The sequence below is a fragment of the Paracoccidioides lutzii genome, assembly GCF_000150705.2.
Source record: "Paracoccidioides lutzii Pb01 unplaced genomic scaffold supercont2.15, whole genome shotgun sequence".
Taxonomy (NCBI): domain Eukaryota; kingdom Fungi; phylum Ascomycota; class Eurotiomycetes; order Onygenales; family Ajellomycetaceae; genus Paracoccidioides; species Paracoccidioides lutzii.
Window position 1 is genome coordinate 524,516 of NW_015440961.1, and position 16,050 is coordinate 540,565.

At 48.0% G+C, this 16,050-nt stretch overlaps 4 protein-coding genes across 4 annotated transcripts; 2 read left to right on the forward strand and 2 right to left on the reverse strand.

The window, feature by feature from the left end:
* Positions 1-856: 856 nt before the first annotated feature.
* PAAG_05683 (hypothetical protein) lies at positions 857-3,005 on the forward strand (the record flags this gene model as incomplete). Its single annotated transcript, XM_002792352.2, has 4 exons — positions 857-916; positions 1,257-1,287; positions 1,396-1,537; positions 1,709-3,005. The coding sequence occupies 4 exons, from the start codon at positions 857-859 to the stop codon at positions 3,003-3,005; spliced, it is 1,530 nt and encodes a 509-aa protein (XP_002792398.1).
* A 78-nt stretch (positions 3,006-3,083) lies between these two features.
* PAAG_05684 (hypothetical protein) lies at positions 3,084-3,965 on the reverse strand (the record flags this gene model as incomplete). The annotated part of the gene is made up of 2 exons (XM_002792353.2): positions 3,084-3,381; positions 3,559-3,965. 2 exons carry the CDS (start codon positions 3,963-3,965, stop codon positions 3,084-3,086), a joined length of 705 nt encoding a protein of 234 aa, XP_002792399.2.
* A 1,831-nt stretch (positions 3,966-5,796) lies between these two features.
* PAAG_05685 (hypothetical protein) lies at positions 5,797-6,451 on the reverse strand (the record flags this gene model as incomplete). Its single annotated transcript, XM_002792354.1, has 2 exons — positions 5,797-6,107; positions 6,214-6,451. The coding sequence occupies 2 exons, from the start codon at positions 6,449-6,451 to the stop codon at positions 5,797-5,799; spliced, it is 549 nt and encodes a 182-aa protein (XP_002792400.1).
* A 1,618-nt stretch (positions 6,452-8,069) lies between these two features.
* On the forward strand, positions 8,070-16,022 carry PAAG_05686 (glucan 1,3-beta-glucosidase; the record flags this gene model as incomplete). Its single annotated transcript, XM_015845651.1, has 20 exons — positions 8,070-8,201; positions 8,265-8,325; positions 8,397-8,590; positions 8,650-8,823; positions 8,889-9,327; positions 9,401-9,580; positions 9,635-10,321; positions 10,405-10,579; positions 10,646-10,811; positions 10,874-11,208; positions 11,273-11,308; positions 11,378-12,221; positions 12,291-12,410; positions 12,475-12,539; positions 12,609-12,689; positions 12,764-13,271; positions 13,334-13,717; positions 13,853-14,201; positions 14,350-14,655; positions 14,791-16,022. 20 exons carry the CDS (start codon positions 8,070-8,072, stop codon positions 16,020-16,022), a joined length of 6,468 nt encoding a protein of 2,155 aa, XP_015699877.1.
* Between the last annotated feature and the right edge of the window lie 28 nt (positions 16,023-16,050).

The following is a 16,050-nucleotide window of genomic DNA, read 5'->3' on the forward strand; positions in this document are numbered from 1 at the left end:
GGTATATATATATATATATATATATATATATATATGTATTCGTTGACTTCCATTGAGCTTCTTCCGCTGTCATGCTCGCCCTGGGAAGACTGAGAGATGCACAGTTCTCTTGCTCAAGACAACTGCTGTTTGCACTCGGTGTGGGAGCATATGGAGTATTTACTACTATTGTATGCACTTCTTGCCTATTTCAAGCGATCTTGTATATATATATTTACATACAACTGTCAATCTCAGGGCCAGCCCTGGCTAACTAATATTTTTCGTTCATGAATTTATTCCTGGAGGTTCAGATTGATGGAGCTTGAACAGCGCTCTTTTCACCCAGCATCTCTATCTAACATATCAATCTGCTCAGGTTTAAGATTACGCACAACTTTTTTTCATCAAAGCTGTAATGTTAAGTTATCGCAAGCAAATGTAAAGTGCTAACCAATTATGTTTTTTTTTACTCCATTGAGCCCAAGTCAATTCGTAACTGACAGATACAAATGAGAACAATGCTAATATTTATCAGCAGCGAAGATCACAGCAGCTGACCAACCAAAGTTGGCGGATCTAATCTTATCAATCTCCAAGCGTGGATCCTCCCCAAGCCACCTTTCCCATTCCAGCCAAGTCCTCTTCCCGCTGACTCCAGACTCTGCCTCCTGCAAGCGACCACCGCGCCTTTGGGTTCCGCTGGAAGATACCGTCTCACATGCCTGAATTATTCTATATATATGTACCGACCCTCCTTCTTCCTCCTCCTTCTTCCTCCTCCTTCCTCCTCCTCCCCTAGCTACTATCTTCCTACCAAGCCACCCACCCAACAGATCTGCGCGCCAGCCACCTTTGCGCCCACGCCGCCGCAACCATGCCAAAACCAAAACAATTATTGAAGGGGTCGAAGTCGAAACGGAAAGTGACGAATGCTGTCAGTATAATCTCAAAGGGTTTTCCCAATACTCTTATTTCCATATGCGTAGTCTTTGATTTAAAGGCTACACAGATACTTTTTGGTTCTCCTTGTGTTTGAATTGATAACTGCTGTGCACCTGTTTACTTACATGTGCGTTCGGCAATTTCTGCACGCTGTTCCCCCGCAACCTCCGACTCCCTTTCCCCTAGTCCTTCCAGTTCTCCTACCTCCCTTGCCTTCCCCGTCTCTTCTCCATGTAATACAACACAAGTAGACCTTCTCCATACTGCCAAATTCCCACCATCCATTTCTCTCTATTCTCTCGCTAACCTTCTCTTCTCCCAACAATTACTAGGAGCCCGAAACAGCCGACGAATACCTTGCCGGTACGTTGCCATTCCCCAGCAATACAAACCACACGAAAATAAATAAATAAATAAATAAATAAAATAAAATAAAAAAGTTGAGCTGACAACAAACCAAAACCTTTGCAGGCGGTATCGAGCTAGAAGAAGCAGGTGAAAAATGGCGAGCCGGGGACGCTGTGAAATCCATGCGATTTTTCATGCGCGCTATCGAGATGTATGATACGGGGTTAAAAAGATTTCCGAATTCGTTTGATTTGGCATATAATAAGTACGTATACTTACTTACATCCACTTTCTTTTTCAGATTTAGTTGTTTATTACTGCTCTTCGACTACCTGATTCCCTTGGATTCCACGATTGAAAAATAAAAAGGGAAAGGAATAAAAGAATGCTAACCGCTCACAATTTACCCCGTGGTTGCGTTACAAACACAATATAGGGCACGAATACAATACAGAATAACCCAACATCCAAAGCTAGTCACCCAGCTCACCGCCCCCATCGTAGAAATCCTCCATATCGCCCTCAAATCCCACAGACACGCCCTGGCCCTCCAGCAAGACAACGCCGACATCCTCTTCAACACCGCGCAGGTCCTGACCAGCCTGGCCGAAGCGATCACCGAAGGCCGACGGGCTTCTGAGCAGGATACCCACGAAGCTTCGAGGTATCTGCAGGAGGCGTTGGATCTATTCCAGCGATGTCTGAGTGTGCAGGAGCTTCAGTTTACGGAGGGGCAGGAGAAGCAGGCGGACAGCGTGGCGGAGTCCGGTGAGTTACAGGTGGGTGAACAGCAAGGTCATTCAGAAGCGGATCATGAGGGTATGGAGGGAACGGCGCGGCCGGAGCAGTCGGAGCAGTGGGCTGCAATCATCGAACCTGTCACCAAGGACACGCTTGTCGATACCGCGGTTGCGCAGTTGGAAACACTGGCTACGTTTTGTGGGTTGCTTACGTTCGATACCGGGAACACTCTTGCGTGGATCGAAGAGTATTCTGGGGATTTGCTGAGGGAGAAGATTGGGGCGTATGTCGAGGGGACGGATAGGCAGAACGAGATAGCGCTAGCGCGTGCCAAGTTCGTTTCAACACTGGCAGAGATGTCGTTCCGGAGCGGGAGGGTTGACTTCGACACGTATAAGAACGAACTGAGCGGGGCGTTTGCGGATGTGAAGGACTTGTCGGAGAAACCAGCGGCCCTCTGCACCCAAGCGGATGCGTTGATAGCTTTCAATTCTGCGATGGCGGATTGCGAGCAGCCGGATAATAAGAAAGTGTTCGATAGATTATTAGCGCTACGATGGCAGGCGTTGTCGTCAGCGCTGGATTCTCTGACGGCAGCGACAAAGCTTTGTCAGGCTGAAAATCTACCCAAGATCCATCTTGCGAGGGGGGATGTGGAGATGTACCGATGGCGGCTGGGTGGGCAACCGTGGAACTACCAGGTGTCGCTCGAGAATTCCTTGACGCTCCTGAGGAATGCGCAGACTTATTATCGTGGGGCAGCTGGTCTGGCTCGGAGGGATGGCTCGATTGAACTGGATCGAGAGGGGACGGCGAAGGAAGCGTTGGCTTTTGCTCTTTCAGGAGACATTCAGAGGATGGAAGGGCTGGTAGCTAGCTCGAAGAAGGAATTGATGCAGATAGCGGAGGATATGGTTGAGGATGGACTGGTCTCGCAGGAAGACATGGATGGACTCTTCCGGAAAGTTGATCCGGATGAGATCGTGTTTTGATATATGCGAGCGAAGCCTACGGTATAATAATTCCTAGGTAGACAAATTCCCCATGTAAAATTATAAACATAATATCAATCATGGCTGGCGTTGAGCGGCCTTAACCTCATCATCCATCTCCTGCGCCTCTTGACGAAGGCTGCGGTTCCTGTCAAAGGCCGCCATAGCATCCGCGGCGCCCTCCACGTCACTAATCACTGCTTCAAGGCCAGATAACAGCTGCTCAATCTCCCGTCTCTGCGCTCCAACTTTCTCCGAAAGGTTGATATTCTCGTTCTGAACGGATGCCAATTTCGCATTTAGTGACGATTGCGCTTCTGCCAGATATGGCGCAAGGTGTGCTTGATAGAGAGCATTTGCTCCTAGTGTGTGAGGACTGTAGAGACAGATTGTCAGCAAATCCCACTTCCATATCCTCCGTAGCCCACATACCACGCGTATCATATCCTATCACCGCTTCCCCACAAAAGCCAAAGGGGCCCCGGGGGGGGGGGGAGGAGGGGAAATTGAAAATAATAAAAAAAAATACTAAAAAAAAGGGGCGCAAACTCACGGCATATTCGCCTCCCCCTCTCCATTCTCCCTCCTCACCCTTGCCTCCCCAACCAATCGATCCAATTCATTCAACCCCCTCACCACCTCCCTCACCCTCAGCACATCCTCAAACTCCGCACGAGCACTCTCCTCCAGCTTCGCGTTTAGTTGCCGCCAGACCGACTCCAGGCTTTGCGGGACATGTTTGGCCGGGGTGGGGAAGCAGGCGGAGAAGTTTGCGTAGGAATTGGCGCGGATGGTATGTTGGAGGGCTTGGGAGAAGACTTGTTGGAGACGTGAGGCGCGGGGCCCTGGGGTGAGAGGGATGGGCGCGGGAGGGGGTGGGGATGGGGAGGCTTGGTCTTGGGGGTCTTGGGGTTGTTGATGTTGATTTTGCTGGTTAGCTGCTGGCGATGGTGTTGGCATTTTGGGTCCCAGGTACTTGGGGTATTGTTGAATGGCTTCTTTGATCATCCTTCAATGTTGTCGGAATGCTGACGTTGAGATTGGAAGACGCGCTGGGGCCAGATGGCGGAGACACGAGGTCACGTGGTAGAAGAATCAAGGGGGCATCCATCCAATGTATATACGGTATACAATTGTGCAAGTGGATGAGTTCTTCATAATATCAGGGCCTGGAAACTACTTCCAGAGCAAATGTCCTCCTCCTGCATTTGGGTCCCAGGGAATGCGGCCAAGAGTTTCAAATTGATCCTGGATTCTCAAAACGACATGGCGATCCCTATTATTTTATCCATCCACCGTCCATGCAGGGCCGCTTAGGGTAGTTATTATCCCCCAGTTCTGTACAGCGCAGTGACTATTCCGTACCTGGGGGATCGTAATAAGGCGGAACTGGAGGAATCTCAGCGGGTATATGGAATATCTCATTTCATGAACAACCACAGCAGCTCAAGAAATACCGCCTACCTAATGAAGCTATGAAATAAGGATACGGATTATAGCCGTGGTGTGTTTGAATTTCCAAGCCTACTTCTTTCATACATAACTGGAATGACATCGATCATCCCACGCTTGTTAACTTATCTGAAGCTCCTACAGAGGTCACTATCAAACAATTAACCAGTTAAGGCACAACAGCGCTTGCAAATGTCAACAGATCAACTTAACTTTAACCTAAGTTTACTCCGTCGTTAGGACGGACCACTTTACTTCTGAAAGTCCCTGGACGAGGTCCTGCGCTATTCTAATTTGATTTAGTGTGACCCCAGGGTGAGGCAAAAGTCTTTCCCTCCAGCCAACTTTAGCTACAGAAATCTTACTCCGCACATGATTTGTCCGTAAACTATATTCTTACCTGACAAACAGTGCAGATTGAACGGAATAAAACATAACATACTCTCAAAATTCGGAAGAAACTGTCCGGCGGGCAGTAGGTCAAAGTATGCAATCATGTTTCAGGTTATTGCCGCCCTCTCCTTGATATCTGACCTTTGCGGAATTCTAGGGGATTTATATACGAGATGAAGATTCTGATGAGTCAGGTTCAAAAACGGCATGTTCAACCACAGGCACGACGGTCAGCGCTCCGCGGATTGGTTTCGTCCGTGCTCCAATAATTTCTCCAGAATCTTCCGTACAAAACTAGCGGTAATGTTCTAGCTCAGGAACGCCCTCTCTTCTTGCAGACGGATAATTTTGGATGTTCGCAGGGATTCTGGCAGGCATGAATTCTTCTCTCGGGCCAGGGTTATTGTGATGAAGTTCTTGATACATACGGTGTGTTTTCCTTGGCATATATTCAGTAGAAGACACTCGTTGTCTTAAATGCATGTCCATGCATTTACCTAGGGCTGGCGGGGATTGGTTATAGCTCAATTGGTCCAGTGAGCTACCTCGATACTCCACCCGGGGTTTAACGCGATTTCAAATTTTTGATGAATAAAGATAATTCTTTACGACGCCGATGAACCCGGTTTAGGGTTATATGAGGGATCATCAGGGCGGGGTTATGTGACTTAGAGAGGCTAGAGCCGGAGAAATATGAACAAGAGTCGTTACCCCTGAAATGCATTGATTTATGCACTTTGAAAGGTGTGAATTTAGTCTAGAATCACCCCTAAAGTTAATATGTCTGAAACCAATCCTTCATATCTCGCTTGAACAAACTTCCAGCAGTCCGACACAACCCGCGTCGTTCGAAGAAGAGACTTTTATAAAGGAACGAATCCGACTCATCCTGGCTGGCATTCACGGGAAGGGAAATCTGGCATCTTCCCTCGAGCCGTTGTAATCTCTACTTGTTGGCAACGATCTTGATAATGATACCGCTAGGTTTGAGCCCCGCTTCGATGTATTCTTTCGTGGTGTAGGCTGGAGCGGTTGCATTGACTTGTACACCGTATGAACCGCCGTCCGTCCGGCATCTAAAAATGCCTGTCTGCTTCACCACGCCAGTGCCACCATCAATGGTGTTTGCAATCTCCTCAAAGAGAACAGACGAGTTGTACGTCATGTCAATCTTTTTGGCATATGCCGCTGCAGAATTGCGTGAGTAGAGGAACCATTCTCCACAGTCAGGTGCATCAGCTGTGGTCATGGTAAGTACTATATTGGTATATATATTAGCCTTTTGTTTCAACCATGCTCCTTCACACACACCCACTGCAGTTATCTCGATTGTTAGAAGGGGAGAGAAATTTCGGGCCCTTACGTCGACCTAATCGGGTCTGCCGACCGTAAGCGCGCAGAGAGGCCGCTATGAAGCTAACATCGGTTTCATTGACGTTCTGCGGAATGTCGGAGCCTCCTGAGTAACAATGCAGCGCTGGGGTCTCGTCGTAACAGACACGCCGGGCCTGGGGCTCAATGCCAACCACAACAGGGCTCGCGGCGGCGCGGGTAGCTAGGACAAGGGCTGTGAACTTGATGAAGGTCGACGAGAACAACATACTTGCAGGACTTCGATAGGGTGTTTTTGACACTGATTTCTGCTGTGGAGGTCAAAGTGGATTTGAACTCTCATGAGACATAATCACCGGCCATCTGCCAAGGTATTTATAGCAAATCCATAAGTTTCTCTCCTGTCCTGATGTTGTCGCAAACTTTATCCAGTGATCATGCAAAGTGACCTTGAAAGCAATGTCACCCTGGGAAATTGCCAGTTCACTTATATGCAGGAGTAGGGATCCTGTTTCCTGAGTTCAACTCCCATGTCTGGTGACAGTGTATACAGGTATAGACTCCCGGGGAGGACACCACGGGCTGGGTTGGACAAGTAAGTTATCTGGGATGTGAAAATCAGCAATTAAACAGCCAGAACGGCAAGGTTTGCTTGATGTAATGTGCCTGGAAATCAAGGGGGGTTGCCATAATAAGTCTCCAGGGATTTTTGGCCTCTGGCTGACCAAAGCTTAAATATATGGAGAATTGAGAGCTGCTCTGAGGACTCTGATCAGAATCATAAGAAATTCTCTCGTGCTTCTGATTCTTAACGGCTTAAAGTAAAAATCTCTGATATACGCATGGACGTGAGGAGAGATTAAGATGAGGTTGATCCCTCTCGACTATTATCATCTAGCGACGACCCCGGTGGAGAATCCGCGGAGAGGCGTCGTCTACGGCCAAGGGCATAGGACGGACTCGGCAGCGGCAAGCGGGACAAAGTCCAGAGGAGGTTGACGGCTGACTACGGGCCGGAGCGATCCCACTGTGACATACGCAGTACGGTAATCATACCTTCGTCCTGAAATTTACGGCTTTTCTTCGTCCAAATTCATTCCTATTGGACTTGCTTGGTGGATTTCCGGTCTGTTTCAGTTAACTACGGATTTATTTCCAAGACTGGATCCCCTGTTGATATTGTACGAACATCACGTGACACTGCGATCGTTAGGTGTCGGGTTCAGTCGAACCTCTTTGCAATTTGGGGATCTTGAGATATCCTTTCTTCCTCCCACCCCAACTTGATAATAATAGACCGAAATAGGCTCTCGGAGTAATCACAAGTTCATGATTAACTTCTCAAGGATCTGGCAGTTTTCATGCTGCTGCCTTGCAACGGTAGCACCGCCACTAGGTACTACTGCTCCTCGTCTTTCCCCGGTCGTTGAGAACTTCTCGTGGGCGGATTGCAGACTATCGAATTGGTAGAGGAACAGAGTTTCTCCTTGTCTCAAGTTCAAGCCCTGGAAATGTTTTCGTTACTCTGGTGCTCGTGCATGGATTCGTGCAATCCAGACACCCGCTTGCCAAACAACCAAGAACACCCCTTCTATTCGGGGTGGCCCCTCTGCATCCCCAGTTTAATCTCACAGGATCTCATGGCCCAAGCATGGTTTCAATGCAAAATTAATCCATACCTTGTCCAGGGATGATGTCTTCGTGGGCAACTTTGGATCCTTGCTTTATCACTGCATGCAGCTTGGAGATATCTTTGGTCGGGAAAAGAGACAATTCCCCTCTATATCCGACAGAGAGGGGCTTTGGCCTGAAGGTGGTAGATTTTCTAAATAAACAATGTTCTCCTGCCTCTCAAATAGCAAGTAGAGGTGGTTTTGCTGGGCAACCATGGCCGTGATACGACCAGAGAATATGTATTCGTTGGGAGTATTGCTTGGGCTTCTGTCCTTTGCAGTGGGACAGGGTGGTTTGTTGTATGACCCCGCGAAGTACCCTGACCTTCCCAAGTATGGACCACAGGTAAAGACAAAATACTCTACTACTTACTATTGAGCGAGTTCAAAGTTGACTTTGAAATGATAGCCCAATGCCCCTTATATGGTGGATAACCAACATAATTACTTCAAAGTTGCCCCAGATAAAGGTAGGTGCCGAACCTTAGATGGGAGTCCTGCCAAAGAAAGCTTTAACAACACATGGCTTATCCTGCGTTAGGAGAACAAAATGGCCCCGTTTGGCTGAAGTCAGGCAGTCTCAAGAATTATATGGCACATCTTGCGGACCCAGCAGGATACGGTCACACCCTGATTGGAGACTCCGGTAAGGTCATGGAAGTAACTGGAGATCCTTTCAACGTTACTGCTGCGGTTAGCAATTACTGGTTGCCACAACTTGCACCGCTGGGAAAGGTAGGCCAAGTTGCCTTCTGACTCGTTGAGATTTTGTGGAAGTTAATCTAGCTGTATAGCAACCTCTTGCGGGAACAAACTACAAGTTCTACAGGGATGTTGTCAAATATGGAGCCGATAATACCGGCAAAAAGGATGCCACAGAGGCAATTAATGCGGCCGTTGCAGATGGTAACCGGTGTGGGTTGGAATGTGGAAACACATTTATGCTAGGGGCCATTATCTACTTTCCCGTGAGTGGGTTTTCTTAATGTCATCTAGGTTGACTTTCCAACTGATTCAATCTATTTTTTTATAGCCTGGGACATACAAGATTTGTAGACCTGTTATTCAGCTCTATTATACCCAGTTCATCGGTGATGCCCTTGATCCGCCGACAATCAAGGGGTGTGATACATTTCAAGGCATTGCTCTTTTTGATACAGATCCCTATATCCCTGGTGGTAATGGCCAAAATTGGTACATCAACCAAAACCAATTCTTCCGTCAAATTCGGAACTTTATCTTCGACTTGACTGAGATGCCCCTGCAGACAAATGACCACGATCAACCGCTTGTACCAACTGGTATCCATTGGCAGGTGTCTCAAGCTTGCTCATTGCAGAATCTGGTCTTCAACATGCCAAAGGCCACTGATAAGAACAAGGCCACCCACGTCGGCATTTTTATGGAGAACGGTAGCGGCGGATTTGTGTCAGATTTGGTGTTTAACGGGGGCAACATTGGTTGGCGTGCCGGTAAGTGAGCGATATTGCAGGCTATTACTCTATGAATGCTTATTGAGATGGTCCTGATCCACAAAATACACAGGTTCTCAACAATACACAGCCATGAATATTAAATTTAATGGCTGTCTCACTGCAGTTCAGATGATTTGGGACTGGGGTTTCAATTGGCAACGTATTCAAGTCGACGGTGGAGCCATTGCTTTTAACATTAGTGGCAGGGGCGGTAGCACTGGTCAAGGGATAGGATCTGTTTCCATCATTGGTATGTTGGTAAATCACATCATAAAAGGATCTTGAACTGAGCTGATGCACACAGATTCCAAAATATCCAACTGCCCGATTGCTATCTTGACCAACTCTCAGAAAGATACCAAAAATAGTTCCCCCAATATTGTCATTGACAACCTGGAGATGAGTAATGTTGGAACAACTGTTAAAAGTGAGACTGGTGAGGTAATCCTCGCGGGGACTAGCAAAGTTGACCTCTGGGCCATTGGACGTCGTTATAACGGCTACAAGGGAACATATACCTCAGGCAAAGTTGACGCACCTCGCAAGGGGTCGCGTTTGCTTGACAAGGATGGCAAGCTCTTCTATCGACGTCGCCCTCAGTATGAGGAATTTGGGATAGGCCAGTTTCTAATTGCCACAGAACATGGCTGCAAGAATGATGGCACTGGGGATAACACACAGGCTATTAATAGCTTTCTTCAAGCAGCCAAGGACGCCGGCCAGATTGCGTATTTCCCAGCGGGCATCTACCGGGTAGGCAGCACTGTACTCATACCAACTGGCTCTAGAGTGGTAGGCGGGAGCTGGTCCCAAATACAGGGAGCCGGCTTCTATTTCAACGATTTGCATAACCCTCGCGTGGTAGTACAGGTGGGAAAGAAGGGCGATGTGGGTACCATGGAAATAGTCGATATGATGTTCACCGTGCAGGGAGCCACAGCGGGTGCCATCGTTCTTGAATGGAATGTGTACGAGAGCAGCCAAGGGTCCGGTTAGTCAACAATACAACCATTGGATGTTGTCATCCATGCAGATCACATGAACGCTAACTAACTTGAAACTTCCGGGGGACAGCGGCTATGTGGGACTCGCACGTTCGAATTGGGGGAGCTGCGGGTAGTGATCTAGATTTCAAGACTTGCTCGAAGTTTGGTTACGAAGACAGCTGTATTTGTGCTTCGCTGCTGTTTCATGTCACCCCCCAGGCATCGGGTTATTTCGAGAATGTCTGGATATGGCTGGCAGATCAGTGGGTTACCTATCTTTCGTCTTCTCCCTACATTATGTCATACTGCGTACTGATTCTCGTGAGCAGTGATAATGATATGAATGTCTATAACACCCCGGATAAAATATCAAATCAAATTAGCTTATACGCAGCCCGTGGTACATTGATCGAGTCTAAGGGACCATCCTGGTTCTACGGCACTGGCTCAGAGCACACTGTCTTGTATCAGTATCAACTATATGGTGCAAAAGATGTGAGCGGCTATCTTGAGTATATTTTTACAGTCAACCACTGTTTACTAATTGTTTTTCACAGGTGTATCTTGGTCACATTCAAACAGAGACCCCATATTTCCAACCTGTCCCGCTGGCACCTTTACCATTTCAGACCGGCAAGGAGTTCCCTGGTGATCCGTCCTTTGAGAAGTGCAAGACTATCGGCTGTCAAGAAGCTTGGGGTTTGCGTATCATAAACTCTGAGGGTATAACTCTCCACAGCTCAGGTTTATATAGCTTCTTTGAGGAGTACTACCAAGACTGCGTCCCGAAACACAATTGCCAAGAGGGTCTTCTTGAAGTCAGAGGAAGCAAGGATGTTGCTCTTTTCAATATTTTCACAGTGGGTGTCCAGAAGATTGGAACTGGCATTAAGTAAGAAACCCTTTTCTTGAGTCCTCAGAGAGAGACATGAAGTGGCTAATCCTTCATCCGTTAGCAATGGGGCCATTTTTCAAAATGACTCAAACCAAAGGTTTGTCTGTTCTTTCTAATCTCTTGCTCTTAAACCGGAATTGCCGCTGATAAAAATTTCCAATATCAGTGGATTTACTACAGAAGTCAGCGTATGGCTTCCGTTGCCTGGGGATGACAATTTCGACGTTGTTTATGTCGGGACTGAAGTATACAACAAGCCCTCAGTCACATGCCCTGCCAACTGTATTCTTGTTTTCCCAACAAGTTCACTTGCATCAAAAACGACCATAGATCCAGGTAAGTATACAACTTCTCTCGAATATGGCCGTAGTGGCACCACAACTATCGGCGGACAGCCAATTCCAACATTCTTCACAACAACTACGACGGTGACGCTGGATATAAACCCGATCACCACTGATGGCATACCCTACTCAAATATCAATATGACTGAAGGACAGGCAAAGTCCACACTTACTGTATTGCCCAGCGTTGATATCCCCCCAATTCCTGTGCCTTTGCCAGACGGAGAAGGAAAGACTACAACTCGAAATGTAACTGTTCCGCCATGGCCCGACATTACTAGAGGGCCCCCTGACGGGTCCCGTCGGGGGGACCATACTGCTACACGGACAGACGAAGATACCAGACCAGGAGTTTATCACACTCCTTATGTGACCACTATATCTGCTGCCCGCGCAATAGTGACAACTATTTCATTCCCAGCAACAGTTAGTCCAATTGTAGTCACATGCCCCCCTAACACAAAGGTTCCTTTCAATACTCCAAAGACTATAGCCACTGTCTACTGTCCGACTCCCACCACAATCTCTGTTGCCTTCACTTGCCCTGCAACAAAAGTTGTCACTTTTCTTGGCTCATCTGCTGGAGTTTTTACAGTTGACTGCACTCTCTCCACAACTTTCAGTAAGGAGCCGCCAATCACAACCCCGGTGCCCACGGGAGACCCGGTAGGTATTCAAAAACTTCCAAACTCAAAATATAGGTAGCTGAGAGCTAACCGTGATCCGAAACTATAGACGACTACCTGGCCATTGCCAGTGTGGTCAACGTGGCCCCCCAGGGCAGTTATCCCGATTGAGGAGGAAGTCGATGACCCAGAGCCAGGCAAAACGCCTTGCAACCTTTGGTTTTTCTCCGTAATGCTTTCCCCCAGAATACTGAGCATACTATCTTTGATAAGCCCTTACTAACCAGGTACAGATATGTCTCAACAAAGGTACATTCAAGGGGTTGGAGTGGATTCTGCCACCAGGAGTATATCCACCGTAAGCAGTACATTCAAGTCAGATCCCGGTGCAAGTGGATATGCTGCTGATCTGTTTTTTGGAGTGTAGAGGCCCACCGCCTGCCCGCCTTATTGATCTGCCTCCAACATGGTCGATCAAACCTCCTCTCCCGCCTTGGCCCCAAATCACGTAAGATCTTTTGATCTGAGCTTTCCCAACCCTTGCCAATCACAGAGATACAAGATGAACTAACCTGCATTAAGCGTTGGCCACGATAATATTGTAACATACCCCAAACAGGAACCTACTAAGTGCGAGAAAAAATCAGCATCAATCTGTGGAAAAACTGTGTTCAAGACAATAACAACTACCGGAACAATCACCTCAACAATTTCATCCACCTTGTCTACGTGTGACACGATCTATGGTTGTTCAGTCTCAGGTGGAGCGGCAACAACAACTACGACAAAAACTTCTGATAACTGCCCATTGCCAACCACCAGACCGAAGGCTCTTCAAACAGGCAACCCTGATTCTGGCGGGTCAAAACTTGAGTCTGGACTGGTTGCTGCTGCTGGTCCACCACCTCCCGGCTGCCCAGCAGACGCTATTGTATATCCATCCAATCCGAGAAATGTTGGGAAGATTCCTGACATTCTCGCTGCCTACAAAGGGAAGTATGTGGAAGTTAAGTCCGAGTCATTCCAGTTCACGTCATTCTTCTGGGTTCCCGTCTTGGATCAGAAGACCATGGATGTCTTGAGAGAATCTGTATGTGCTGATCTACCGCAAGAGCTACTGTTCAAGAGGGCAATCGCTGATCTCTTATATAGCCTGACGTCGAATTCGCTTATTACTACCAACAATGGAATGCCAACGTTGGTCCGGTGGAGCCTCGCCCTCGCATGCGTACGTTCGCCAATTCCCTAACACAGGGCGTTGGCAGCCGGTCAAATGTCAGCGATGTGATTTCGGATCATGGCCATGGTAATGCGACGTTAAACCGATTCAACAAGCGATTTCCGGCGAAGAAATTAAGTCCTTTTACATGGGATCTTTCCCAAATCTCTATACCTAAGGGCTGGCATTGGAATAGTTTTTCTAGCGGGTCAGTAGATCCACAATCCAGAAACTGGGTATATCGTTATGATTCTGCGAACGGGGAAGGCCAAACAGTATATTTGTTAGATGAAGACGGTTACTGGCCAAACCATGCGGTGAGTAGCTGAGTTTAACTTCTCCTATTCTGTGTAATCTTGGCACTGCTAGGCACCGCACCAACCCGACTGAGCATGATTCAAGCCCAAATGATGATAATAACAATAATACTAATGTCAAAGCTTAATGTACAGGAATTTGAAAACATGGGAGGATCAATTGAGATGTTGCCTATTACGAACCCATTTGGGACTGTCCCAATAAGTTCACCCGATCTAGCTCATGGGTCTTCGGTCGCCTCCAAGGTGGGTGGATCTGTGTTAGGTTCATGCATAAAATGCAGGATTGTACTTGTTCCTATCAAAGGTGTTGAACGCATTCCTAGTGACACTTGGTATGAGCGGGCAGTTGAACGGGTCCTGCAGCGATTGATAGACATTCTGGAGGATATTCAGAGAAACAATCTCCAGGGTAAGGCAGTTGTTAACATGAGCTTTTCGTTCGCTGGGCGCGTTCTGAACGCTACATTCCTTCGCTCATTTTGTAAGTTGCAAAGATCTCCTTATGGATTCCACTCACTTTTTCTGTGCCAATTCACCAGGGTCCCTTTCCTATCTCCTGGTCGTTAACAAAGACTGGACTCTATCTCTTTCATACTTGTTAAATAGAAACTAAATCTACGCCTTTGCAGTTACACACCTTCAGTTATTAGAAGACCAAGTACAGGCTGTTCTAGTTACCACATCTGGCAATGACTCCCCCAAATTCCCGATGATCAATAGTTACCCCGCCCTGTTAGGGAACCCTGCAAATAGACTGGGTTACCTTCCAAACCTCATTGTCGTTGGGGCAACATCTCATGAAGCCTGCCAAGCAAAGTTTAGCCAATTTTCGGATTGGTTGACGACTTTTGCTCCAGGTGAGAAGTTGTGGGTTCCCCTGGATCCGGCTATCTCGACTCCTATGTTTCTAACAACTGCTTCTGGAACCTCTTTGTGTGAGTTTGCCAGTCCCTTGTGATACCTTCGGGGTATTGGGGTTGAAAAGTAGTGAAAAGGTTTTGTGTACCACAATGGCACAAGACGTCAAAGGCAGTTTAGCTTACTATATTTCTTTTAACAAAATTCTCTAGCCGCCCCTCTGGTATCTGGTATGATAGCTTACTGGAGATCGTTACAGTCTCCCTGGAGAGATCAATTAGCTCTTCCCCAAAATGTGAAAAAGATGGTCAAGATCTTCCACCGACGCATTCCCATTCACGACCAGCAGATTGATCCTCTGTTGCGGAAACCTATCATCTGGAATGGGCAGGTAATAGATTATTCGTGTCTAGGAGACTATGACACTATTTCCCAATGGGACACCACCCAAGCATGCCCAAAGATCAACCGAGATCTCTCACAGGAAACGAATGAGGGAGAAACTATACAGCCTTGTGGTCCCGGCACCTTTGGCACCCTGGCTGATGGTACCTACTGTCCACATCTTCCAGATGACGGCACGGGCGGTCATAAAGTTACCTTCACCACCGGAGCAACGCCGGCGCCTACCTGCCCATCAATAACTGGCTGCGGTGGCCACCTATGCACAGGATTCTACTGTTCGCCCAACCCGACAGGAATTCCCCCTGACCACCGGGACCCGAAAGATCCGAACGCGAGCAAGCCAGTTCCGACTAGGACCATCGATGCGCCACCGGGACCGACAAATAAGCCGACCACCACCAAAACGTCCGGTCCGGAGCCCACCTGTGACGACAAATGCAAGTTGGACGCGGGAAACCGGTGCAAGTGCAGCGAGAATGGATGTGACAGTGAATCGCCCAGCTGCTGCGCCAATGCCAGCTGCCCAATGTGTGAGTGTGGGGAGAACGGCTGTTCGCCCAAATCACCTTCCTGCTGCGCCAGCGGGACTTGCGAGTGGTCCTGGACAGGAGGCGGCGGAGGTGACGGGTCTGGCAAGCCTCCAAACCGGGATCCCAAGACCGGCACTGTCCTCATGGTTTTCATGGAGAGTCTTTCTCAAGGTCCCAGTGGTGAGGTATGGACTCGCCAGTGGGATATTTTTGGTGCAGCAGGTGATGCAAGCGTTGACATGTGCTGGGACACGCCTCTTCTTGTTGCCGACTCTAATAAAGACGCCACGGGAAACAAACCGGGCTTACCTCCTAAGCTTCCGACGATCAGAACGCAGGGGGAAAAGTGCAGTTACTCTGGCACCGAGACTACGCTTGGCGAGTTTAAATGTGAGCGGGGCCTTTCGGAGAGCAAGTGCCAGGTCTTGGATCCATTCCCACTTGAACGCTGTCCGCCGCTTGCGAACCCAGTTATGCGTGCGATTGTGCATTGCAAGTGGAAGACATGATTTGGGTGTCATGTTGCGCAGATAGGGG